The sequence below is a fragment of the Chlorocebus sabaeus genome, chromosome 19, assembly GCF_047675955.1.
Source record: "Chlorocebus sabaeus isolate Y175 chromosome 19, mChlSab1.0.hap1, whole genome shotgun sequence".
NCBI lineage: Eukaryota > Metazoa > Chordata > Mammalia > Primates > Cercopithecidae > Chlorocebus > Chlorocebus sabaeus.
Genome location: NC_132922.1, coordinates 29,489,839 through 29,515,101, shown reverse-complemented (window position 1 = coordinate 29,515,101; position 25,263 = coordinate 29,489,839). Strand labels below are relative to the sequence as shown.

Below are 25,263 nucleotides of genomic sequence, written 5' to 3'. Positions count from 1 at the left end.
CTTCTTACCTGACAGGAAGAATCCTGCAGGCTGGTGGGACTGTGAGGAAATGGACAGTCCCCACATGTAGCCTTGGGCATGTAGTGCCAGCCCAGGCTGGCATGGCCTGAGGTGGGCAGCTTGAGAAATCTACCCAGACTGTACATGCATCAGTTCCAACCCAGCCATCCCACTTCTGGGGATGTGTCCTACAGATACAGATACACTTGACTCTGAGCAATTAATGCTGCACAAAGTAGGTACAGATGCATTGTTTTCAATACCGAAAGACTGAAAAGATCTTCATGCTCACCCACAAGGGACTGCATGATGCATGCAATGTCCACAGCCCCAAGAAAGGATGAGTGCTCCTATGTGCTGATGTAGAATTATCCACCATGTGCATGGTTAATCCAACATAACTAGTGGAGAGCAGCATGTGGGAAAAGTGGGGTTTGAGGGATAAACAGTCATTCCATGGTATCTAAATGCTCGCAATCTGACCTCAGGAGACACATGGACGAGACAGTCTTGTGAGAAGAGGTCTGAGTGAGACTGTCATCTTCATGTCCAGGTAATGACCTGAGTGCCAGGGTCCCAGGTAGCCTCTACTCAGTACAGCCCCAAGCCAGGTTCCCTCCAGTCCCGGGGCAGCGTCACTTCCCCGAGGACCCCTCATCCACAGCCTGTGGCCTCCTTGTCCATGTGTAGGACAGGTTCTGGTTTGCACTGGGCTGCGCTGACTGCACTGGGATGCCTGTCAGTGCAGAGGGCTCTGCTCTCCCCTGGAGCTCTGGGCTCCATATAGCTGTGACCCACAGAGCTCTCAGGAAGGGCTCACGTGGGACCCCTTGGGACTCAAGTCAGGTGGGGAGCCCTCCCTCTTGAAAGGTGCCAGGATTAGTACTTCCTGAGGTTCCCAGGCTGGGGTTCCCCTGTGGGTCCAGCATGATGGTGGCCGGGAATATCCTGGGCCTGGGCAGAGGGATCCCCTTACCTGCCGTTCTGGTCTGTGTGGCTCCATCAACTTCACCACCTGTCCCTGCTGTACCAAAATGACCTGGGAGTCCCCGAGCCAGGCGACGTGCAGGGTCGCTCCTGCAATGAGCGCACACACACCTGTGGTGCCGCTCTGCAGCCGCTGCAGGGAGAGAGGGCCCATGAGAGTTGACAGGACGTGGGGACAGGTCTGCACTGCAGGCACATGCGGTGCAGGCTGAACCTTAGCCAGAAATGGGCAGAACCGCTGAGCCACGCAATGGCTCGTACTGAACTTCACACTGAGGGACAGGAGAGCGCATCCTGCAGCTCCCCGTTCACATCCACCTCTGGAAAATGCAAACTGTCTGCAGTGTCAGAAAGGAGATGAGGGGCTGTCTGGGGAGTGCGCAGGGAAGGGCAGAGGATGACATGGGGCAGGATGAAGCTGCCGGGGGTGATAAATACTCCCGTTACTGTGGTGAGGAATCCACAGGTGTACATGCGTATAAGCCAAAACTTGCCAAATTGTGGACTTTAAATATGCACCACTTACTAAGTGTCAATTGTATCTCAATAAAGACGTTTATTTATTTTTTTGAGACAGAGTCTCGCTCTGTCAACCAGGCTGGAGTGCAATGGCGCAATCTCGGCTCACTGCAACCTTCGCCTCCCAGGTTCAAGTGATTCTCCTGCCTCAGCCTCCCGACTAGCTGAGATTACAGGCATACACCCCGATGCCCGGCTAATTTTTTGTGTTTTTAGTAGAGATGGGGTTTTGCACATTTGCCGGACTGGTCTTGAACCCCTGAGTTCAGGCAATCTGCCTGCTTTGGCCTCCCAAAGTGCTAGGATTACAGGCGTGAGTCACTGTGCCCAGCTATTTATTTATTTAGAGACAAAGTCTTGCTCTGCCGCCTAGGCTGGAGTGCAGTGGCACAGTCTTGGCTCACTGCAACCTCCATCTCCTGGGCTCAAGTGATTCTCATGCCTCAGCCTCCCGAGTAACTGGGACTACTGGCACGTGCCACCACACCTGGCTAATTTTTAAAATTATTTTTAGCAGTGGCAGAGTTTCACCATTTTCGCCAGGCTGGTCTCAAACTCCTGATCTCAAGTGATCCACCGACCTCAGTTTCCCAAAGTTCTGGTATTACAGGTGTGAGCCAACACCCGATTTTTGTATTTTTAGTAGAGATGAGGTTTCACCACATTGGCCAGGCTGGTCTCAAACTCCTAACCTGAAGTGATCCACCAGCCTCTGCCTCCCAAAGTGCTGGGATTACAGGCATGAGCCACTGTGCTCAGCCTCAATAAAGCGGTTATGCCTGCTTCAGAGAATCCCTTTTCTACTCAGAGAGGCAGCCTTGAGCTCAGAGGCCTTTGTCACTTCCTGGGGGGTGGAGTGAGGTGAGGGGCCAGGAGTGGAGGCCTGATTGCTTTTCACTGGGGTCCTTGCAGCTGCAGAGACTGCACGGTTTTCTATTGAGATGCAAAGCCCGGCTCTGCTAATTTCCACGAAGGTCTGTGCTCAGTGCATGTGACAAAAGTGCACCTTTCCCCTGGTGTCTTCTCATTAGGGCAATCTGAGCCTCAGTTTCCCGATGTCTACAACGGGTACAATGTTAGTATTCACCTCACAGGGCTACAAGGAGGACCTAGTGAAATTCTGCTGGTGAGGTTCAGAGTGTGTAAGTTCACAGAGGAAGGGCCTGATGCATTTGTGTTCTTTCTTCTTTCAGAAACAAATGCCTCATCCCTACACGTGGCTGTAACTCCCGAGGAAGGAGCGTTCCCAGAGGACATCGGTAGTCTGCTGAGACCCTGCCTAGAGGAGAAAGGGGAGGCAGGCAGTAGATTAATCACGTTTTACATATTCCCCCTTTTACGATGCTTTGACATCTTGGGGCCTTGCTGGTCCTGGAGGGGCTGCCCCTTCCCGGGCCAGCTGATTCCTCAAGACAGCAAACACCTGGGGAGGATGCAGAGAAGGCTCTGACCCAGCTTCCCTCTCTTCCTTCTGCGTCCCGACTACCTCAGTGCTTCCCATGCACGGCCCTGTGAGGCGTGGCCCCTCCTCTCGGGAACTGTGAGTAGTAAACTCTTTGTTAAGGTACCAGTCTGTGTCTGTCACCTTGCCATATCTCATTAAAACAAAATCCCAGGAACACTTGACCACAGGCTGTCTTCCCTGAGGCCAGCAGACCCTCTACACCAGGCAGGTCTATGTGGCCTGGAGGCCCAGCATGCTGGATTGGGGCAGGCTTTGTGCTGCTTCTGTTCAAGTGAGAACCAAGCCCCTTTAGCCCCATACTGCAAGAAGAAACGGCAGGACCACCGGTAGTGTTTAGTGAGGACCTTCTGGCACCACTAGCCCCTTTGGTGTTTTTCCCGCTGCAGAGGCCAGGACTCTCACTGGCCTCCAAACTGCACCTGAGGCCCAGCTGCCAGTCCTCACCTCTCGCTTGGCTTTCCTGAGAAACATCTGGTCAGTACGCTGGAAGGCTTCTCTGAGGGCTCCTGCAGGGTCTGTGGGCAGCTCTGGTTGGCGGGCAGCGTTGGTGTGCACGTGGACAGCAGCGTACCTCGCAGCATCCACGCCCCCGTGACCATCAAACACAGCAAAGTAGGCACGGTCCACAGGGTCCTGGTGGGAATGCGGTGGGAGTCACAGACCCGCAGGACCCAGGCTGCTCCCAGGGGGGCGTGGCGCCAGGCACTGATGGGGTAGAGTCTGGGAGAATCAGTATGGCCTTCGTTTATGTGTGTATGAGCTGGGAGGTTTGGAAAAGGACAGCTCGCAGGAGCCTCGGTTTCACCATCTGTTCTGAGTTGCTACAAGCATAAAATGAGGGGCTGCCCCAGGTGACTCCTGGTGCTGGAGTCAGGGGAACATGGCACCCAGGCCTCCCTCATAACAGACTCACACTGTTGTCCTTCTTAGTCTCTTGCTGGGCAAGCTCAGGGGCTGACAGGTGTCTCTCCTGTCTCGGCCTTGGTGGACAGCTCTTCTCGGTACCTGGGGAGCCCCCACCCTTGCCCCAGTCCTCCGAAGCTCTCCCCAGGGTCTGGACAGGAGCACTCACAGACAAGCCGAAGAGCTGGTTGAAGGAAGGGAGGGACACGTGCCGGTCCTCCATCTTGCGGCGAGTGTTCCGGATAGCGTGGATGGAGACCAGCCACTGCCGCTGTGAGGCCCAGGCAGCCAATGGGACCTGCTTCTGCCACTGGCCGGCAACTTCCCAGAGCCGGTTAAAGAAACTCCGTGCCAGGCTTTGGGCATCCAGCACTGATGGGCACAATGGAGGGATTGTCAGGGAAGTGCCAACCAAACCAGCTGAGGCCTCGCTGGCTCCCCGACAGCTCCCACCTGGGCCCGCACAGCCCCCATCACCTCCCAGGGCATGGTGAGCACATCAACTCAATAATGTGCACATGGCAGCCTGTTATCAGAATTAGAAACGCCTAGTTTGGTAGATTGTCCCTTGAAGTCTCCCATCCCACCATGGAGCAACTCTACTCATGGGAACCCACCCTAAAGAAATCATCAGAGGCCGGGTGCGGTGGCTCATGCCTGTAATCCCTGCACTTTGGGAAGCCGAGGCGGGCGGGCGGATCACGAGGTCAGGAGATGGAGACCATCCTGGCTAACACGGTGAAACCCTGTCTCTACTAAAAATACAAAAAATTAGCCAGGCGTGGTGGCGGGCACCTGTAGTCCCAGCTACTCAGGAGGCTGAGGCAGGAGAATGGCGTGAACCCTGGAGGTGGAGCTTGTGGTGAGCCGAGATTGCGCCACTGCACTCCAGCCTGGGCGACAAAGCGAGACTCCGTCTCAAAAAAAAAAAAAAAAAAAAAAAAAACCCACAATGAAATTATCAGAAACACAAAAATAATTTAAAGGCAAAGTACAGAATCACTTATAATTGCCCATTAGTTAGAAATACTATATATCTAGTCTCAGCCAGGCGTGGTGGCTCACACCTGCAATCCCAGCACTTTGGAAGGCTGAGGCGGGCAGATCACCTGAGGTCAGGAGTTCGAGACCAGCCTAGCCAACATGGTGAAACCCCATCTATACTAAAAATACACAAATTAGCCGGGCATGGTGGCGGTCGCCTATAATCTCAGCTACTCAGGAGGCTGAGGCAGGAGAATCGCCTGAACCTGGGTGGCAGAGGTTGTAGTAAGCCGAGATCATGTCATTGCACTCTAGCCTGGGCGACAGCAAGACTCCGTTTAAAAATAATAATAATAATAATGAGCGAGTCTTTTGATGAAGAATTAAGCTGCTATTAAATATGGTTTTCACAATGAAATATCCATATGACCCCACTGTGGCACTCCTGCGGACTTATCCCAGAACAATGAAGACTGTTCACATAAAAGCTTGAACACAAATATTCATAGCAGCTTTATCTGGAACAGCCAAAATCTGGAGTCGGCCTAGATGTCCTTCAGTGTGGAAATGGTTAAACAAACCGTGGTTGACCCATACCTTCGAACACCACTCAACAATGGCAAAGAATGAACTCCTGACGCATCAAACAACCTGGGCTCATCTCCAGAGAATTAAACCAGTCCCCCAAAGTTACACATCATATGCTTCCATTTATATGTGTTCTTGAAATAAAATGGTAGAAGCCAAGAAGATTAGTAGTTGTCAGTGGTTAGGGATGGGGTCTGTGGGGGTGGAGGCATAAGGATGGCTTTAAAAGTGTGACAGGAGGGATCCTGGTGATGGAACTGCTCTGTATTTTGACCATGTTAGGATTCTGGTGGTGATATTTTATTATAGTTTTGCAAAATGTTACCACTGGGGGAAACTGGGTAAAGTGTACATGGAATCTCTTTGTATTATTTCTTACAACTCCATGTGCAGCTATGATTATCTCAAAACAAAAAGTTTAAGAAAAACTAGCCCAGGCATAGTGGCTCATGCCTGTAACCCCAGCACTTTGAGAGGCTGAGGTGGGAGGACTGCTTGAGGTCAGGAGTTCAAGACCAGCCTGGATAACATAAAGAGACCTTGTCTCTTAAAAACAAACAGGCAGGGTGCAGTGGCTCATGCCTGTAGTCCCAGCACTTTGGGAGGTCAAGGCAGGCAGATCACTTGAGGTCCAGAATTCGAGACCAGCCTGATCAACAAAGAGAAATCCCGTCTCTACTAAAAATACAAAAATTAGGTGGGTGTGTTGGCATGTGCCTGTGGTCCCAGCTACTCGGGAGGCTGAAGTAGGAGAATCACTTGAACCCAGGAGGCAGAGGTTGCAGTGAGTCAAGATTGTGCCACTACACTTCAGCCTGGACAACAGAGTCAGACTCTGTTTCAAACAAATACCACCAAACCAAATAAAATAAAATAAATAAATAAATTAGCTGCATGCGTGCGGTGGTATATGCACGTGGTATATGGGTAATAATCCCAGCTATTCTGGAGGCTAGGGCTGGAGGATCCCTTGAGCCCAGGAGGTCGAGGTTACGGCGATCCCTGATTACACCACTGCATCCCAGTCTGGATGATAGAGGGAGACCTGGTCTCTTAAAACAGAAAACTAAAAAATGGATTTTTATAGAGTTTAAAAGCATGTAAAATGCTTATGTCATGATACTAAGTGAAAAAAGGAGGAAAATTACATATGCAGTTTAACCACAAGTCCATGAAAACCACCAGGGCCAGAAAAAAAAGGCAGGAACAGCACACAATCAAGGCGTCAGAGTGGGTCTGCAGGTGGCAGTTCCATGGACAACTTTTTCCTGAAGTATACTTTCTTAATACTTCCCCAATTTTTCATTACAAGTGTTAGTCTCGTATGGCAGTGGCTTTAAAGCACGTCCACAGATTCTTTGACTTCTCCTTTCACGAGGTGGAGCTCACTTCTCACTGCTGAGTGTAGGACTTGGCTGTTTCTGATGAAGAGAGTGGCAGTGACTGCGTGTGCTTCAGCTGCTATGAAACAAAGAGGCCCTGCACCTCCCGCCTTGCGTGCTCTCTCTTCCTCCCTCCCTCTCATCACTCAATCTGAGCTGTGAGGACGCTCAAGCGGCGTCATGGTGAGTCTACATGGGATGGGACCAAGGCCTCCTGCCAATGGCCGTGTGTTGGAACCACCTTGGAAGCAGGCCCTCCAGCCCAGCCAGCATCCGTGTGACCACAACCCAGTGAGAGACCCTAGACCAGAACCAGCTAAGCTGCTCCCAGATTCCAGACCCGCAGAAACTGGGAGAATAAATGTCTGCTGTTTTAAGCCACTACATTTTGGGCAATTTGTTATGTAGCAACAAATAATACAAGCTACAATATTCATTTGAAAAGGAAAAATACCCAAATCCTACCTAAGCCTGACTTCCTAAGAAAAGATCAACCAGTAACAGGCCCAAAGGAGACCAGGGGGGCTCTGGCTTCAGGGACTCATATCACTTCAATGCACAAACTCTCCTGGAAGTCCTGCCAGCCCAGGTGCATGTGGCAAGTACGGTGAGTCAGGGCCAGTCAGCCGAAGGCAGGAGTTCCAAGCCAAGTAATAGAAAACAGGGCAGAAGCTGAGTGTCACAGGCTACATGCCAAGGACATGGGGAACTGAGAGAAAGAAAGAGATCCCGCTCTTTCTTATAATACAATCCCCACTCTGACGCAATTTTGTTAGAATGGCTTGGAGTCCAAACACTTCACTACATTCTACTTCCGTGACAGGGAGCGCATGATCAAGGCCGCTAGGCAGGCCTGCATGCAAGGCGCTCTGACAGGGAAGCAGTGGCAGGCGAGACTTCCTTCTGGCTGCGCTCTCCCTCCTTCCCAGGCCTGCAGGAGCCCCGGGCTTAGGACCGGGCTGGTGCCGGCGCGGCAACACTCCTTCCCACCGGCAGGTGGCGCTGTCTCCCGCGTGGACAGACAGAGGCCGGTCAGGCGGGGCGGGGCTGGGCGGTGGCGGTGCCCCCTTGGTGGGGCCGCAAAGCCGAGGAGCAGCAGCTGCCACCGGCCGGAAGCCCGCTGGCTTGGCCAAGAACAATGGCCGCCTGTTACTGTGGACAGCTGTCTCTCAGGCTAAGGCAAGGCTGCGCTCCCAGGGAATGCGGGCAGGGAGCCAGGGCGGAGGCAGGCGACGACAGCGAGGAGGAGAGCGCCGGCACCGACTGATGCTGGCCGCCTCGGGTATTTGCCTTCTCTCTCTTCTCCCACCTTGTTCCTTGCTTTTCCCTGGATGCACGCATGCACTAGTAATGCAGAATTTAGAACAACAGGGAAAGGAAAGGAAATGGCAAAGGAATGGAAAGGAAATGGCAGACAGGAAATGGCAAGGAAGGGAAAATCCACTGCGACTCTGCTGCCTGCTGGCCTGTCCAGGGACAAGTTTTCAGCTGGATGGGGCGTTGCTACCCCCTTGTGGCACCCCTGCTGCAGCCTGCGATTCTCACTCCCTGTATTTCTGGTCCAACATCAACCAACACTTTGGCGAAATATAATAAAAAGAAATTACTAGAATGAAAGAAAGTCACATGAAATAAAAGCCATGCTTTTTAATGATTAGATCCTCTGTGAAATGGCTCTGCGGCCCTCTCCATTTCTGGGTTCCCCTGGCCACACCGTGCTTATGGCTGTCCCAGGAGCAGGCTGACAGACAAGTTTCCACCAGCATCTAACCATGGGGCTCACGGACACCGTAGAGCTTCTCCATCCAACAGAATCCTGACTTGGGGCAGCTCAGGCAGGGGGCCTGAGTGTTGAGGGGACCATGCTGCTGTCCCCCGACACCTGCTGGCATGCCACCTGGCTGACCCTGACTTCACCTGCCTGGGTGCATGTTAACCGAGTTACAACACTGAGGGCACTTGAACCTGGCTGCGTGACCAGAGATCGCCTGTGAGATCCTCTGTGAAATGGGACAAGCATCTTTAATTTCCTGGGCTGTTCTGGAACTTCAGTTAGACAGGACACAGGAGGGTGTCTGCACCACCCACCCCTGCCTCGTGGGTTGACTGGGAACCACGTGTCCTGTGGAGGGCTGTGACCACCACCCTCCACCTCGCTGAGGCCCCAAGCCTTCTCCGCTCCTTGATTCTGCTGCTGTTGTGAGCAAGGGCCCCAGCACCCTTAGGGACCCCAATCAATGGGCTCCCCACAATGTCTTCACCCTTTGTCTGTTGCCTGCTAAGCAGCCCTGGGGCCGCCTCAGAAGAAAAAGAACTCACAGGTCACAGGGGCCTTTCCCTCCTCTTCGTCATCCTCCTCCTCCTCTTCTTCCTCCTCCCTGGGCAACTTCCTGAATTCGGAAAGGTCTGTCTGTAGAAGCTGTGAAACTGCTTCATGAGTCAGAGCAGCGGCAAGTAGTGGCGGGGCCTTCCTAGGGATGAGGAGGGGGAAGTGAGGGGCAGCACCCAGCAGGAGACTACACCTAGCACCCCTTCCCCAACTGTCAGGCCACATGCTGAGGGGTCAGGACGGCCAGCAGGGCAGCCCCTGTCCTTGGGGAGCTGGGACAAGAAGGTCACACGACGGCAGAGGCAGACACGCAACCATCTGGTGGGGAGCTGGACCAAACTTGGGCCTGGGGCTGGCGGGGAGGGGGCTGTTGATGGTCAAGCAAACTGCCTGACATCCATGCTGATGACAGCTCCTGGCCACAGGAGGGCAGAGGAATCACCCATGCCAGCTGGGGACCCTGGAGGGTAGGGAGTGTTCTGGGTTGAACTATGTCCCCCACCAAATTCATACAGAGGCCCTAACCCCCAGTACCTCAGAATGGAGCTAATTTGGAAACAGGGTCATTACAGATGGAATTAGTTGAGGTCATGCTGCAGCAGGCTGGGCCCCTACTCCAATGACTGATGTCTCTATAAAAAAGGGCAATTTGGGCTGGGTGCAGTGGCTCTCGTCTGTAATCCCAGTACTTTGGGAGACCAAGGTGGGTAGATCATGAGGTCAGGAGTTCGAGACCAGCCTGGCCAACATGGTAAAACCTCATCTTTACTAAAAACACAAAAATTAGCTGGGTGTGGTGGTGCGTGCCTGTAGTTCCAGCTACTCAGGAGGCTGAGGCAGAAGAATCGCTTGAACCCAGGAGGTGGAGGTTGCAGTGAGCCAAGATTGTGCCACTGCACTCCAGCCTGGGCGACAGAACGAGACGCTCTGAGTTGAGGGAGGAATTTGGACACAGACACACATACAGGGAGAATGCCATGGGAACATGAGGCAGAGACCTGGGGGATGAGCCTACAAGCCAGGTAATGCCAAGGGTTGCCCACAAACCACCAGAAGGAGCCAGTTCTGTCAACATCCTGATCTCAGACAACAGCCTCCAGTACCATGAGGCATACTTCTGTTGTTTAAGCTGTTGGGTCTGTGGTCATCTGTACAGCAGCTCCAGGAAACTGATCCTGGGCTGTGGGACCCACGGGTACACTCAGCAGAGCAAGTGGCTGTGCGTGGTCCATGACGTCCCTGAGCAGACGGGGCCATAGGGGCTGCCAGGGTGAGGGGCTATCAGCACAGGAAGTGGCTGTGCGTGGTCCATGAGGTCCCTGAGCGGACGGGGCCATAGGGGCTGCCAGGGTGAGGGGCTCTCAGCACAGGAAGTGGCTGTGCGTGGTCCATGAGGTCCCTGAGTGGACGGGGCCATAGGGGCTGCTGGGGTGAGGGGCTGTCAGGGTGAGGGGCTGTGGGAACAGGGCAGGCCAAGCTTTATGCTAACATGGAAGCACTGCCATTGGTCTGGGTTTTATTTATTTATTTTTAGAGACAGGGTCTTGCTCTGTCTCCCAGGCTGGAGCGCAGTTGTGCAATCATGGCTCGCTGCAGCCTCAAACCCCTGGGCTCAAGAGATCCTCTCACCTCAGACTCCAGAGTAGTTAGGGCTACAGACATCACCATGTCCAGCTAATTTGTAAAATTTTGTACAGGTGGGGTTTCGCTATGTTGTCCAGGCTGGTCTTGAACTCCTGCCCTCAAGTGATCCTCCCATCTCAGCCTCCCAAAGTCCTAGGATAATGGCATGAGCCACTGCGCCTGGCCGATGAGGCTTTTATGCCTCTCTGACCCTGGTGTGGAGGGTGGGCTGGCAGGGAGGGGATGACTGTCTAGAGGAGAGAGTCCAAGACCTGGGCTGGACAGGGCTGTGGAGACAAACAGGAGCGGACAGAGTCGGGCAGTATAGATGGAGGGGCAGGGACAGTGTTGAAGTTTCTGTTCTGAGCAACTAGGAGGCTCGTGGTGCAGTTAATTACCCTGATGGGGATGGAACAGGATCAGGCAGGGGATGGGCAATGGGCTCTGTTTCCACAGCGGTCAAGAGGCCTGAGGGCCTGCAAGAACATGGTCTAGGCAGGAGATGGAGCTTCAGAATGAACGAGGATAGGGGGCTGAGTCCAACAGGGCCAGAGCATGGCTAGCAAAGTGGGGATGACCCCAAGGGTGGCCGCCTGGGTGCCACGAAGGAAACGTTTTAAGAAGTAAGACTGGGTCACTGCTTTCAATGTCACAGAACAGAGCTGAGCAGTCGAGGAGGTGTAGTGGGTAGAAAGGGAGGTCGCAGCAAGCTGAAAGCAAACTGACAGGAGGAAATGTTAACCTTGGGTTAGCAGGTAGGCAGGGCAAAAGACAGCCATGGGGAGATCAGGGGAAGAAATTTGGAGGTAGGGACACTGAAGCCAGCTGTGGCTGAGGAGGGCTGTGGTGATAAGTGTCTAAAATTCTGAGCCATCCCTGGCTCTTCTGGGCAGAAGGGGTCACTCCCTCAGTGGCCCTATGGCCTCTAGCATGCATTTTGACCCCTGGAATCTGCCTTCCCACCCAGTGGGGGCCCTGGAAGCTGGATGACACACATTCACCCCTGTGTGCCTGTCCCTGAGAGTGGGGGCCGGGGGGCATGCCTGGGGTGACGAGGTAATTCTGCACTGGGCTGACACTCCCAGCTTTCACTGGAAGGCAAGGACCTTCCAATGGCACAGGCTGGCAGGTCTTATTCCATGGGGGCTGCGCACCCCAGGCATCTACTGATGGTCTGAGGAATCAACCGGGATGGATTCCTGATTTTTTTTTTTGAGACAGAGTTTCGCTCTTGTTGCCCAGGCTGGAGTGCAATGGCATGATCTTGGCTCACCACAACCTCTGCCTCTCGGGTTCAGAAAGTGATTCTCCTGCCTCAGCCTCCCGAGTAGCTGGGATTACAGGCGTAAGCCACCATGCTCAGTGGATTCCTGATTTTTTTAAAATGAAAGGGTGACTCATGGGAGAAGCCTCTGGAACTGCCTTTGAAAAACAACCAGCCAAGACATGAGAAATGAGTTCCTCTGCCATTTGGGGGTTTCCTGCCAACTGCTGGGTTTTCCTATTGCACAGCAGAGAGGAGGGACGCCTGTTCCCCTTGGTCCCAGTGAGGCCAGGCCTCAGCTTCCTGCCCACCCGACACTGCTGCTGGGGGCAGGGAGGCAGCTTCCGGCTGTGGGGACCCAGACAATGCCTGGCCAAAGGCCACCATCGTCCCCTTCCTGGACACAGCTCCTGCCTCATCCCAGGGTCTGGCCTGGGACACGCCCTAGAGGCCCTCAGCCGTGAGTCACTGCACCATACAGATCCACCCTGATTCTGGTCCCGGCAGAGCAGGCTCCTGCACAAGGCAAGAAGATGCTCCAGGGACAAGCCAAGTTGTGTGCAAGGCCCAGGTGCCTGAGAAACACTTGTCTCACCGACTTTGGGGCAGGGGTTGTTACAAGGGGTTTATAATCTAGTGGCAGAGATGAAAACCACACTCAAATCATTAGTGTATGGTATGCACTGCTCAGGGACTCAAGTATGTGACAGGAGGCTACAAACAAGAGGGGAGACAAGGCATAAACAGCCCCCTGCAGACCGGGTGTTGTGACTCCTGGATAGCCTCCAGAAGGATGCCTTTTGCAATCTGTGAAAGAGCTCAGGGACCAAGATGCTCAAAGTCCTTCATGCCCAAGAGCCCATCCTCAGGCTGGGACACAAGAAGCAGAGCTGGGAGGTGGAACTCGTGACTATGTATGAGCACATGTGAGTGCGTGTGTGTGGACAGCCGGACTTAGTGTAGACAACATGTGAGACTCAGACCCCAAGTGCTGACTATACATATGCACATCCACACCTGCGTGTGAAAGAACGTGCTAGAAAAGAACAAAACTAACTTAAAAAATAAATCCAATACGACTGCTGGAACAAATAACACCTTCAAATACTCCATTTTAGTCCACCATGTAAGGTGGGTTCCCGGGGGCTGAGGAGGCTCAGGAGCTCTTCGCCCCTCCTGGTCACACCCATCACTAGGTGGCTCACACAGCAGCTGCTCAACAAGTCCGGCTGCTCCCGCATCAAAACCAAAACCCACTGCCCTCCCCTGTGTCCCCAGCACTGACCCCAGCTTTGGTTCAGGGCCCTCCTGGGCGGGTCACCTGCACTGCCTACTCACTCCTCAGCCCTCTAGGCCCTCCCACCTTGGATCCTTCCCTGGGACCCTGCTCCACGCCCTTCTCCCCCTGCCCAGGAACTGAAGGCTGATGTGTCACCCCGGTGCTGTGGCCTGTCCGTCTTCAGCATCTGTGCCCCACGCAGGCCCAGCAAACCCCTGGGCTCTGTCGTTCCCCAGGACGGCTTTTCCACCTGATTCCCAGTTTGGGGCTGGCACCACTTGGCTCTGCCTGGTCACCTCATGCTTGGGCCAAGGTGCATCAACTCTTCTGTCCCGGGCCTGGCTTTTCGCCTCAGGGCAGCGATGGCCCCATGCCACCTCCACGAAGACCCAGTGGCTGCAGAACTCCCTGGTCTGGACTCCCCTGCTCCCTGTAGAGTGCCACCTGCTCCTCTCAAGAAGGCAGAACGTGGGGCCTTCCCTCACCTCCCATGCGCGGCACCCCCGCTGGGCCCACTCTGCTCCACCACTGGGGGCCGATTCACTTTGTGCCACATCTCTAAAATATTTCCTCAAAACAAGCCAATAACACCCTTCATGCATGCCACGACCTCGTGGAGCGTGGTCACTGGGCCTTTCCTCCTGAGCTCTAGGCGGCTGTGGGGAATGCTGGGTGGCATGGCCCTTGCATGTGGCTGACACGTAGCAACGTTTGCACCTATGCCGCACAGTGAGAGCACAAGTCACTGACTGCTGGGGCCTGGGGTCAAGGAAAATAGGCCCTTGGTCAGTGTCAGGAACAGAGTTGATTTGCTGCAAGGGGCAAAGGAAGTGCACACTTGGGGGATACCGAGGCAGCACCGAGGACAGAGGCTCTGTCAGAGGGAGCTATAGCTGAGGGCCTGTCATGGCTTCAGGTGATATTTCAGGTGATCTGGGTGATGCTGGGATTGGGGACCATGGGCACATCCCCTCAGCAAGGGACTAGGTTCACAGAAACAGCATGTAGCCCATCAGCCTGCTCACCTCCATGAGCTGTCCCCTGTGCCAGACAGACAGCCTGACTCCAAGACCCTATCTGAGCAGAGAGGGTTCGAGAAGAGACCTTGTCCTTTACTATCTTTCCTGGGACAAATACTTCCAGAATGAATGAATAAATGGAAGGGGAGGGCAAGGGTCTTCCAAGGAAGGGACCTCTGAGGTCAGCCTAGGAGACAGCTACACTGTCTGCTGGTGGACACATAACTCTCTATCTTCCCCGAAATCTACTAAGCTGGTTGTGCTACCTCTCTGTGCCTCGGCTTCCTCACCTGTGGAAGGGGTACAGCGCCAACTACCTCTCAGATTATGGTGGCCAGGGTGCCATGTGGGCCTGCCACTCCTTGACTGTAAGGCCTCAGACCAGCCTCTTAATCTACCCACCTCTGCCTCCTCGTCCATCACATGCATCAGAAACAGGACTTACTGCTTATCACCTGTTATGCATTAAATTGTTCCCCAAAAAGGTATGTTGAAGTCCCAGCCCTTGTGGCTCAGAATATGATCTTATTTGGAGTTAAAGTCTTTGCAAATGTAATTAGTTATGTCCATATGAGGTCATATTGGCTGGGCACAGCACTCTCATGCCTGTAATCCCAGCATTTAGGGAGGCAAAAACATGAGAATTCATGGAGCCCAGAAGTTCGAGACCAGCCTGGGCAATATAGCGAGACCCCATTCTCCACGAAAAGAAATACAGATGAGGTCACACTGTAAGAGGGCAGCCCCTGGTCCAAAATGCCCATGTCCTTACAAGAGGAGGAGCCACAGACACACAGCAGGTGGAGTGGGGAGGTGTGAAGGCACACAGGGAGATGCTGCTTGCAAGAAGGTCAGCTAGGAGGAATGAGTCTATAAGCCAAGGACCTCCAGGAAGTCAAGGCCAGGCACTAACAGAAAGGCCTGGAGCAGACTCTTCCCTACAGCCTTTGAGAGAGCATGGCACAGCCACCACCTTGATCTTGGACTCTGGCCTCTGGCCCTGTGAAAGAATGAGCTTCGGCTGCTTTGAGTGCCCAGTGTGTGGTGCTTTGCCACAGCAGCCACAGGAAGTCCACACGGTGCTGCCATAGGGATCTGGGGCTGCAGATCCCCATGTGGGGCTGGACGTGTAGGGGAACAGCAACCACATCCCTGGTAGGCCCTGGCGCCGCGCCCTCGCTCCCTGTCCCCTTTGGGGTTGCACAGGCTTACCTGCTGCCCAGAAAGCCCATGGCCAGCTCAGCCAGCTCGCCCTCCACCTCCTCCTGGCTGAGCACCATTCCCGGGGCCTTCCATGGCAGAGGGTCCTCTGGGTTCAGTGGGGCTGGGAAGTCTTGAAGGAGCATGTCCAGGAAGCCTGGGGTCTCCTCAGCTCCACTGGCCATCTGGCTGCTCTTCTGTGGGGCTCCAGAGGACATGCCCAGAGCATCCCGGGGGCCTGCAGCTGGGCCAGGGCAAGAGGGTCTCCAGGCTTCACCCTGGGGAGAAATGTCAGAGTCAGCAGAATCAAGGGGCCACGGCACCAGCAATGAAGGTGCCCAACTGCAAGCACCATGTAGCGGGTACATGGCCTCACGGTTCAGGGCCACTAGTAAGTGGTGGGACAACCCTGGCCGCTGTCCTGACATGAATCCAGATGGGGACTTGTGGGCATCCAGAGATCCGGTCTCAGGAGATGGTGCCAGGAGCAGCAGCTGGGTGGACGTTGTCAAGGAGAAGTGACAAGAGGAGGAAGACTGCTCCTGGCAGAGGGTGGCCAGCATGGCCAGAGACGAGCAGCACAGGGATGCTGAGGCCAGGCACTGAGGCAGGTGAGGGGGTTCAACCTGATCGCGGGTCCTGAGCAGCCAGCAGGGCTCTGAGGTGAGGGAGTGAAGCCACCAGGTCTGTGAGCCTGGATGTGGTGACCAGATGGTAGGAGGGACACCTGCTGGGGCTCTAGCAGCGTTCAGGGGAGGAAAGACAAGAGCCAAGATGCAGGAGGCTGGCCCAGGCTATTTTGGAGACAGGCCAGAGTGGGAGCAGGAAGGGATCCCCAGAGGCTGCTGGGGCCACCCAAGGGGTGGCCAGGAGAGAAGCAGAGGGTTAACCCGGGACAGACAGGAGGTGCTCTGGGACACCATCGAGCCTATTCAATGCTCTCTAATAGGAGGAGGGAATTGTGAGCCTAGAATGGCTCAGGCCTGCTAAGCCCTGGCTGGAACAGGGGCACTGTGGACAGTTCCAGGCGCTGACCCCACTGTGGGGCATGTGGGCTCTTCCGCTCTAAGTCCTTAGGAATGCCCAGAGCTGACCAGTCCTGTGAGTTGCCGCTAACACCCCAAGAGCCAGGACAAGCCCCCATTTCACAGATGAGAACCTCAAGGTTTGGAGAGGGGTAGTCCCTTGCTTGAGGTGTCAGGAAGGAAGACAGGGCCGAAGAGGGATCCCAAAGCCTGTGCCTTCACTCCCTCACCTGCTTCTCTCTCACCGGAAAGAGGCATATGGTGCCTCAGAGCCTCCTTGCAGGTTGGCTCTGGCTCTTCTTCTCTCCCAACTCAGAATCTCCACAGTTGCCTCCCCAGCCTGCCTGCCTGGCCTATACCCAAACAGTTCTCGAGCACCCCCCCTCCATGTTCTTTGCATCATCCCGGGGATTCACCTCCAGGCCCCACACCTGGGCCTCCCTGCCAGCACCCGCTCAGCATGGACCCTTCTCTCTCCTGCCCCCTTCCCCTCGGGTGCCTGACCCCTCCAAACCCTCCCACGGTGGGGACTCCACCTTGGGCTTTGTCTAACAGGCAGGCTGGGAAAAAACTTTCTTCAGCGAGTCCTACGCAGTAGTGGATGAGACTGAATACAGAAAAAAGTAAAAAAGAAATCCTACACAGTTACTAAGCTGGGGAGAAAAACTGCATTCTTCTATGGTGACAAATGGACATGAGACTGAGGAACACCCCAAATTCTAGGGTGGAGAATTTGGGGAACGGTTTCACAGCCCATCACTTCAATGAGGGCTTCCATGTTCTGAAAACTGAATGAAGAAGGCAAGGAGAATCTTCTAGAATCATCAGTCTTAGAATAGCCACAGACTCTGCCTACAAACTTTGCTAAAAGGACGGCTGCGACAGGGGCCTGAGGCGCAGGATGCAGAGAGTGGGAAGTAAGAGATGCAGGGAGCTCACAGCCCACAAAAGGGCTGTCCTTATCAGGAATTGCTAACTTGAAACAAGCCTTCCGGAAGCCTAAAGATAAAAAACACAAAAGAAAATGGGGCGGGCAGAGCGAAAGATCCCAGCATCAAGTCTGATCAATGAAGGATTTGGAATGCAAGGGGTGAAGGGTGGTAAATTAACAAAACACAAAACCCCTCTCTTCTTTTAGAGGCAGGAATTGAAAGGTAATTTAAGTAGACACATACAAATAATGTAGAAATAGGGATGCTTGCTGCTGAAGGTTCTGGGGATAGACTAAATTCATTGTTAGGGTTCACATTTATTCACAAGGAGTAAATTTAATGCAGCCCAGGTTACAAAAGGCAAGCAGGTAAAAAGATAAAGAACATAAAAAAACTGGCGAGGCGCTGTGGCTCAGGTCTGTATCTCAGCACTTTGGGTGAGGCAGGAGTGCTTGAGGCCAGGAGTTCAAGACCAGCCTAGGCAACATAGTGAGACTGCCACCCCCCACCCCCCATCTCTACCAAAAAAGAAAAAAAAAAGAACACAAAACAAATAAGGAAAAATCACTCTGAGAGGAGGAGGGACACTGACATTCAAACCACAAAGGGAAGACTTTGTGAGCTGGAGAAATGAGCAGAGTCTGGGAGCCCTAGTGGGTCAATGAGGAGGCGGCAAGGCCTGCCAGCCATGCCCCAGCAGAGCTGCAAGGCATTTGAAGATGGCATGAATTTCCCAGCAAGCTTGGCTGCCCTCAAGCAGTGAAAGCGGCCAAGGGCCCCTCTTCTGCCTGGTACTGCCCTGGCCCCCTGGAGCTTCTGGGAGAGAAATGTGAACAATGCAGAGCTGCCCCCAGTAACCGCCAGTGCCTGGGGCCTCCGCCCACTCCCTTGCAATTCCAAGTGATCTGGACGCTCTGTCATCTCACCACAAAATGTGCTCATGTGAATTTATGATTAGGATCCAAGTGAGAGGACAGCATGCTTCCTGCTACAGCACACAGAGGGCCCCCCTGGAGAAACCCCTGCCCACAGTGTAAAGCCCCATGGTCAAGGGCAGAATTCAAGACCCTTCACTTTCACCCCACTTGCTGGTGACGTCTGCTGGACATTTTGGGATGCAGATGCCTCCTTCTTGCCTCCTGACCTTGGGGTACTCTTTCCTGTGCCGGAAGCTCCTCCCCACAATCAGCCTGTTCCCTCAGGGAGGGTGGCCCCTTCTGTCTGTACTGCAGACCCTGATTCACTGTGGCCACCTGCTGCTCTCCCTGTGCCTTGAGTGCTAAGTGAGGTCTCAGGGGATGTGATGATGCCTTGTGCGAAGCTCTGTCTGCATCTATAGAGGGGATGGGCTGGCTTACTCTCAGGGCCTGTGCCAATTGCCTGCCCTTGTTATAAAGGCAGGGTGCCCAGGGCCATCTTGCTTGCTGGGGACCAAGCGCCCTTGTTTCTGCATCACCAACCTAAGGCAAGGGGTGAGGAGAGAAACCAGGACACAGCTTTCCCTCCCTGGAGCCCAGAAGTCGAAAGGGACAGGGATCATTTCCTTCCTTTTCCCCATAAGCTCCTGAATCTGAGGTACACCATGGGACATCCGGCAGGAAGGAGAAATTCCTCACCCAAGGGAAACCAGAGGCAGCCCTGGGAGTGCCTGGAGGGGTAGGGGACAGTGCCGTGGTTCTTTGAGGGATCAACTGGAGGAGACAGCATCAGGAATGGCGTGGAGGCCGGTGGCAAGCCGCAGGGAGGAGGCAGGGCTGGGAGAGCACCAGAGGTGGCAGGGCCTGGTGCCAGGCTTTCCTGACCAGGGCACACCAGTGAAAGACTCAGAGTGAGAGGGATGTGTGCATGAGCCTGTGCAAGTCACCAAGAGCCTGGGGTGGGCATGGGAGGGACATTGGGCTCCTGCCTCCCAGCGCTGCCTGCCTGGACCAGTCTGGCCAAATGCAACTGGCAGCTGGTTCCTGCTGGATCAGGGCCCCTCTGCACACCAAATGGGTGCTCACCATCCAAGAACCTATTGAAGGTCTCACACAGGTGGGAAATGGCAAAGCAAACTCATCGGGGGACAGCTGCAGGGGTGGGGCTGACGGTGCTGCCAGCTGCCATCCGCCCCTGCTCCGAGCACTCTTCCTGGGATGGTTTTTAGCCTCCCAACAACCTCTTGTGGTTATCCCCACTTCACAGGGCAGGCTGTAGCAGAAGAGCTAAGGAACTTGCCCAAAGTCCCAGGGTGGGGTCCATGCCATAGAACCTGGGCCGTAACTGTGAAGACACCCGGAAAGTCATTCTGACTCCTTCTTTCCCTGACCTGTCCCTCATTGGCCACCAACTCTGGGCTTTGGCTCTCTCATGGCTCCTCCTTCCATTTCTGTGTCCCCCTGACCCTAGGGCAGCCCCTCCCCTCCTTGTTTTGTGGTGTCCTCCTTCCATTTTGCCTCCTGAGATCTCTCGGATCCTTCCAGGCTTTGCTGAAATCTCCCCACCTTTGGATCCAGCATGCTCTCTCATGTCTCTATGGCACTTTTGCTGACATCTGATTTGTAAAAAGTTTTCTTTTTATGAAATTTAAAATATTTATTTTCCTCTAGTGCATTAGTTTTGACTCCTAAGCTTAACGAATGCAGGGTTTAACAACCAGTTTTTTAAGGAACACAGAAAAAATACTTAAGTCTTGCTTAACTGCAGAACCGGGGTAATGAAAAAAAAACAACCAGTAATCCTTAGAAAAGGAAACTGCATCACTATGGTGTAACAAAACTATCATATTCACTGTTAACTGTTTTTTTTTTTTTTTTTTTTTTTTTGAGACAGTCTTGCTCTGCCGCCCAGCCTGGAGTGCAGTGGTGCAATCCCCACTCACTGCAAGCTCCGCCTCCCAGGTTGAAGCGATTCTCCTGCCTCAGCCTCCCTAGTAGCTGGGATTACAGGCACCCGCAACCACGCCCGGCTAATTTATTTTTGTATTTTTAGTAGGGATGGGGTTTCACCATGTTGGCCAGGCTAGTCTCGAACTCCTGACCTCAGGTGATCTGCCCACCTCAGCCTCCGAAAATGCTGTGATTACAGGTATGACCCACCATGCCTGGCCAACTTTCTCTTTCTACCAAAGCAGATTCTTACTCCTTTATTCATAACTACTGATACCAGTTAGATATAAATCCTTCTAGATGTTTTCCTACATATATAGATTTTTTTGTTGTAAAATATACATACCATGTATCCTTTTAACCACTTGTAAGTGTACAGTTCCATGGCATTAAGCACAGTCACGCTGTTGTGCAATGACCACTTCTTTTTACAGGCCTGACTTTCTCGATAGACTGTAAGCTCCCTGCGGTCAGAGAGCCCACAATGGCCCTTGGTGTACAGCAGGTGGTAAGTGTGATGGCAGAGGGAAGAGTGACTGGTGGGTGGCATGGGCTGAGGAAGATACATCACTCTGAAGGGTGCAGTGGGCAGCAGTGCCGGGTCTTAAAAGACTCGGTTGGCTTCAGGTGGTATCCTTTTTTTTTTTTTTTTTTTTTTTTGAGAGGGAGTTTCGCTCTTATTGCCCAGGCTGGAGTGCAATGGTGGGATCCTGGCTCACCACAACCTCTGCCTCCCGGGTTCAAGCAATTCTCCTGCCTCAGCCTCCTGAGTAGCTAGGATTACAGGCACCTGCCACCACGCGTGGCTAATTTTTGTATTTTTAGTAGAGATGGGGTTTTGCCACACTGGTCTGGAACACTTGACCTCAGGTGATACGCCTGCCTCCGCCTCCCAAAGTGCTGGGATTAAAGGTATAAGCCACCGCGCCCAGCCTTCAGGGGGTATCTCAAAGGAATTCCACAAATGAACTTGTGTAGAGGTTCACGGCTTTCAGAAAGGCATTCATTTTGTTTACCTCTCACAACTACGCTGAGAAGTACATACTGTCAGGCTACACTGCAGATGAAGAAATAGGTTCTAGAAGGGCAAGCACCCATTTAAGGTCTCACACAGGTGGAAAGGGCACAGCGAACTCAATCAAGGTCTCTGGATGCCAGATGCCTTTGGTACTTCCACCTCGCGTGCAGGAGGAAAAGAGCGAAATTTGACAACAGAAGAGACTGGAGATGGCCTCAGAGTGCTGGTCGGCCCCACTTTCTATCCCCCGTGGTGAGAGCTCATCTGGGCCCAGGGAACTTGTCCCGGGGAATGCCACCACGACATGTGTGACTCTGTCCCGCAGCGTGGAAGGCTTCGAAGGAGCCCGCCACCATGCAGTGGACCTCACCGTGTGTCAAGCCCTGTGCTGAAATCCCTGCAGTCGGAGCCAGTTCTTCCTGTTGCACAGACAGGTTCAGGGGCTTGCCTGACCGAACCCAGAGGCAGTGTGGCCGGCCTCCGCGCCTGAGGCTCTGGCTCACAGACCTGTGGCTGAAGCCGCTGCAGCCCAAGCACTCGTGCAGCTGACGCTCGCTTCACAGACGCTCGGGAGGCCGCGGGGCAGGGGGCCCTCAGGCAGAGACTGGGCCCCTGAAGGTGGAGGGACTGGGGGGGATATGGGGCAACGTGCCTGTCCAGAGGCTCCTGGGGGGTAGGGAGAGGCCAAATCTCGGAAAATGGGGCGCATCCCCCCTCAGCACCCCATTCTGCCTCATAGCCCTCCGTCCCTACCAGGCCCTCGGCTCGGTCACACCCCCGCGGGCCCCCCAGTTCTGCCCTCTCGGCTCGCCAGCCCCCCCAACTCCCAGCCTCGGGTTCCTCAGGTCCGCAGCGTCCCCTCTTGCTTCTCGGACCCCCGCATTGCACCCCCGCACCGTTTGGGTGCCCCCATGTGAGCCTGGTCTCGGCCTCCTTGCCTCCCCAGCCCTCTGATTCCATCCCTCCGGTTCCTCGGTCCCATTTCACCCCTGTGCGCCTTGGGCGCTCGCCTGACCCTCGTCCCAGCCCCGTCAGCCCTCTAATCCCGTCCTCCCGGCCGCCTCACCCCAGGTCTCCGCGGGCCTCAGCAGTCTCCTCGCCGCTCGGCGTCCAGCAAGCTGCTGCCGGTCGGCCCCGCCCACTTCCCGTCCCCGGCCGCTGCGGGCGCCGCGCAGGCGCAATCGGGACTCCAAGCTGGCGGGACCGGACCTCTGCTGCCCCCTGGCGGCTACGCGGACCGTGACCGCGGCCCTTTAGCGGTAGGCGAACTGCGGCTCCACTTGGGCTCCAGAGCCGCCCCAGTTACCGGCCTCTTGCTTCTCTTCTGCAGCTTTGGGTGGGCGGCTGGATGGGGAAAGCAATCCCTAGGTCACAGCGCCCAGAAATGAAGCAACTTGTGCCGTCAACAGCTGGTACGTGACAGAGCAGGGATGCAAACCCAGACTGCCCAGGCAGGCTCATCTGTCAGGGAAGGGGGCACAGTCCCCGGCCTATTGTGAGTTGTTTCCACAAACGTTGAGGCTTTTATCTTTCCATTCTGGAGGTCAGAAGTCCACTTAGTCCCAGTGGGTGAAGATCTATGAGTCGGCAGAATGCGTTCCTTTCTGAGGATTCTAGGAGAGAAACTGTTCCCCTGCCTTTTCCAGTTCCCAGGGGCTCCCCGCATACCTTGGCTCGGGCCCCTTCCTCCAGCCTGGAAGCCAGCAATGGCCAGTTGAGCCTTTCTCACACTGCCACCTCTGGTTCCCTCGTCTGTTTCCTTTTGCTACTTCTAAAGACCCTCCAGATGCCACTGGGCCCACCCAGATAATCCAGGATCATCTCTCTACTTTAAATCAGTTGATCAGCAACCTTAATTCCCCTTTTCCCCGTAATTTTTTTTGGAGACAGAGTCTCACTCTGTCACCCAGGCTGTACTGCAGTGGCATGACCTCAGCTCACTGCAACCTCCGCCTCCTAGGTTCAAGCAATTCTCCTGCCTCAGCCTCCTGAGTAGCTGGGACTACAGGCGTGCGTCACCACACCTGGCTAAATTTTTTGTATTTTTAGTAGAGACAGGGTTTCACCATGTTGGTCAGGCTGGTCTCAAACTCCTGACCTCAAATGATCTGCCTGCCTCGACCTCCCAAAGTGCTGGGATTACAGGTGTGAGCCACTGTGCCTGGTCTGCCATGTAATCTAACACAGGCACAGGCATAGCACAGGAACATCTCTGAAGGGTCATTCTTCTGCCAACACAGAGGCTCATGGAAATACTCTTTTTTTCTCTTTTTAGAGATAAGCTCCTTCTCTGATGCCCACACTGGAGTGCAGTGGCATGATCATAGCTCACTGCAGCCTCAAACTCCCGGGCTCAAGCAAGCCTCCCCTCCTGCCTCAGCCTTCCTAGTGTCTGGGACCACAGGCAAGCACCACCACGCCCAGCTGATTAAAAAATTTTTGTAGAGATGGGGTCTCACTATGTTGCCCAGGCTGGTCTTGAACTCTTGGGTTCAAGTGATTCTCCTGCCTCAGCCTCCCCAAGTGCTGGGATTATTGGTGTGAACCATCACACCTGGCCAAAATATTTTAAAGGCAAAAGAAAGAAACCTTTAAGTAAAAAAAAAAGTTTTAATATATATTAATATATTCATCTTTATACCAATGCAGTTGTAAAGTATAATTTTTTAAATGGAGGATGGGACGCCCAGATCTTCTGTGGCCCTGCCCACCTGGCCTTCAGGTCCACAGGCCTGTGTCCTTGCCAGGAATGAATGTCTCTGGGATGCTTCTCTAACAGGAGGAACCTGGAGTGAGACCAGGAACCTGGAGAACTAGCAGCTGGGTGATGGGAAAGGAAACCATCTGGGGTGGGGTTGGGTCTGCAAGGCAAGAGGTGTCTGGGCAGAGACAACAGGGCTGGGACGAAGAGTCCTGCCTCATCCCACTCTCCTGCTCACTCCTCCCTAGATCCCTGTCAGGGGAGTAACCATGAGCAAGGCTTGAGGCTACTTCTTATAAACGGTGGCCCTGGGCACATTCCTTAGCTCACCTGAGCCTCAGTTTCTTGATCAGAAAAAATGGGGACAATAGCAACCAACCTATCTCAGAGGGCTGTTGTGAGACCCTGGGCCACTGTTTTTCAAAACTGCCCCTGAGATCACCTACAACAGAATGGCTGTGGGGTGAAGTTTGAGAAGCGCAGCACAGGTGAGGTGGTGCGTAGGGCAGGCCCTCCCACACGGTAAAGTGCAGTAAAAGCTGATATTCCCGCAGGCATCCTCAGAGGAGGCATATTAGACTCTTGAGCACTGATTCCATTTGAGATCTGCGACTTAGAGAGGACAGCAAAGTGAGGCACCACCAGGAGCTTGTCCCTATGGGCCAAGGACGTGTCTGGAGATGACTCCTGCCTTGTGGTGCTGTCAATGCCTCACTGTCCGCATTCCATCACGCCTCAGCTCCTGGCTTCCACCCTGGTGAAAGGAATCTTTCAATATCACCCACCCAGCCACAGATGCTTCTCTGCTTCTCTGGCAAGGCTGCACCCCTGGCTAGGTGGGCAGGGCCAGGGGCTCCTTGAGCCAGTCTGCAGCCACTGACCTCTCCAGCCTCCAGGGCAGAGGTACAGTCCCATGGAGCGTGGCTGATCTGAAGGCAGTTCTGGCCTAAAAGGGGCCTTGTCCCTTTCTTGTCCTTATTGCTCTCAAGGCCATGTTGGCAGCAGTAGCAGCGGGGTTGGATGCTACCGGATGGGAGAAGGTGAATGGACTCGGAGTGCAAAATCAAGCTGCGGACGCCAAGGGCCTTGGAGGGTCATGTACAAGGGACAACTGCAGAGGAAAATAAAGGAACACTTTGTGATTAGCCCTGCCTCTGGCTGAAATCGCAGTGCAGAAG

The 25,263-nt window shown here is 54.1% G+C and overlaps 1 protein-coding gene across 2 annotated transcripts in view; it reads right to left on the bottom strand.

Moving 5' to 3' along the window:
• Positions 1-22,538, bottom strand: part of PPM1F (protein phosphatase, Mg2+/Mn2+ dependent 1F) — a 32,856-nt gene extending 10,318 nt beyond the window's left edge. Inside the window, exons 1-6 of one of the 2 annotated variants that reach the window (XM_007974910.3) lie at positions 22,451-22,538; positions 15,555-15,820; positions 9,148-9,299; positions 4,044-4,246; positions 3,416-3,604; positions 977-1,120 (exon numbers count right to left, since the gene is read on the bottom strand). In XM_007974910.3, coding sequence (XP_007973101.2) covers positions 977-1,120; positions 3,416-3,604; positions 4,044-4,246; positions 9,148-9,299; positions 15,555-15,760 — 894 coding nt within the window. In that variant the 5' untranslated portion in view covers positions 15,761-15,820; positions 22,451-22,538. Of the gene's footprint in view, positions 1-976; positions 1,121-3,415; positions 3,605-4,043; positions 4,247-9,147; positions 9,300-15,554; positions 15,821-22,450 lie in introns of those variants that run through there. The other variant, XM_073006969.1, reaches the window with a different exon arrangement.
• Between the last annotated feature and the right edge of the window lie 2,725 nt (positions 22,539-25,263).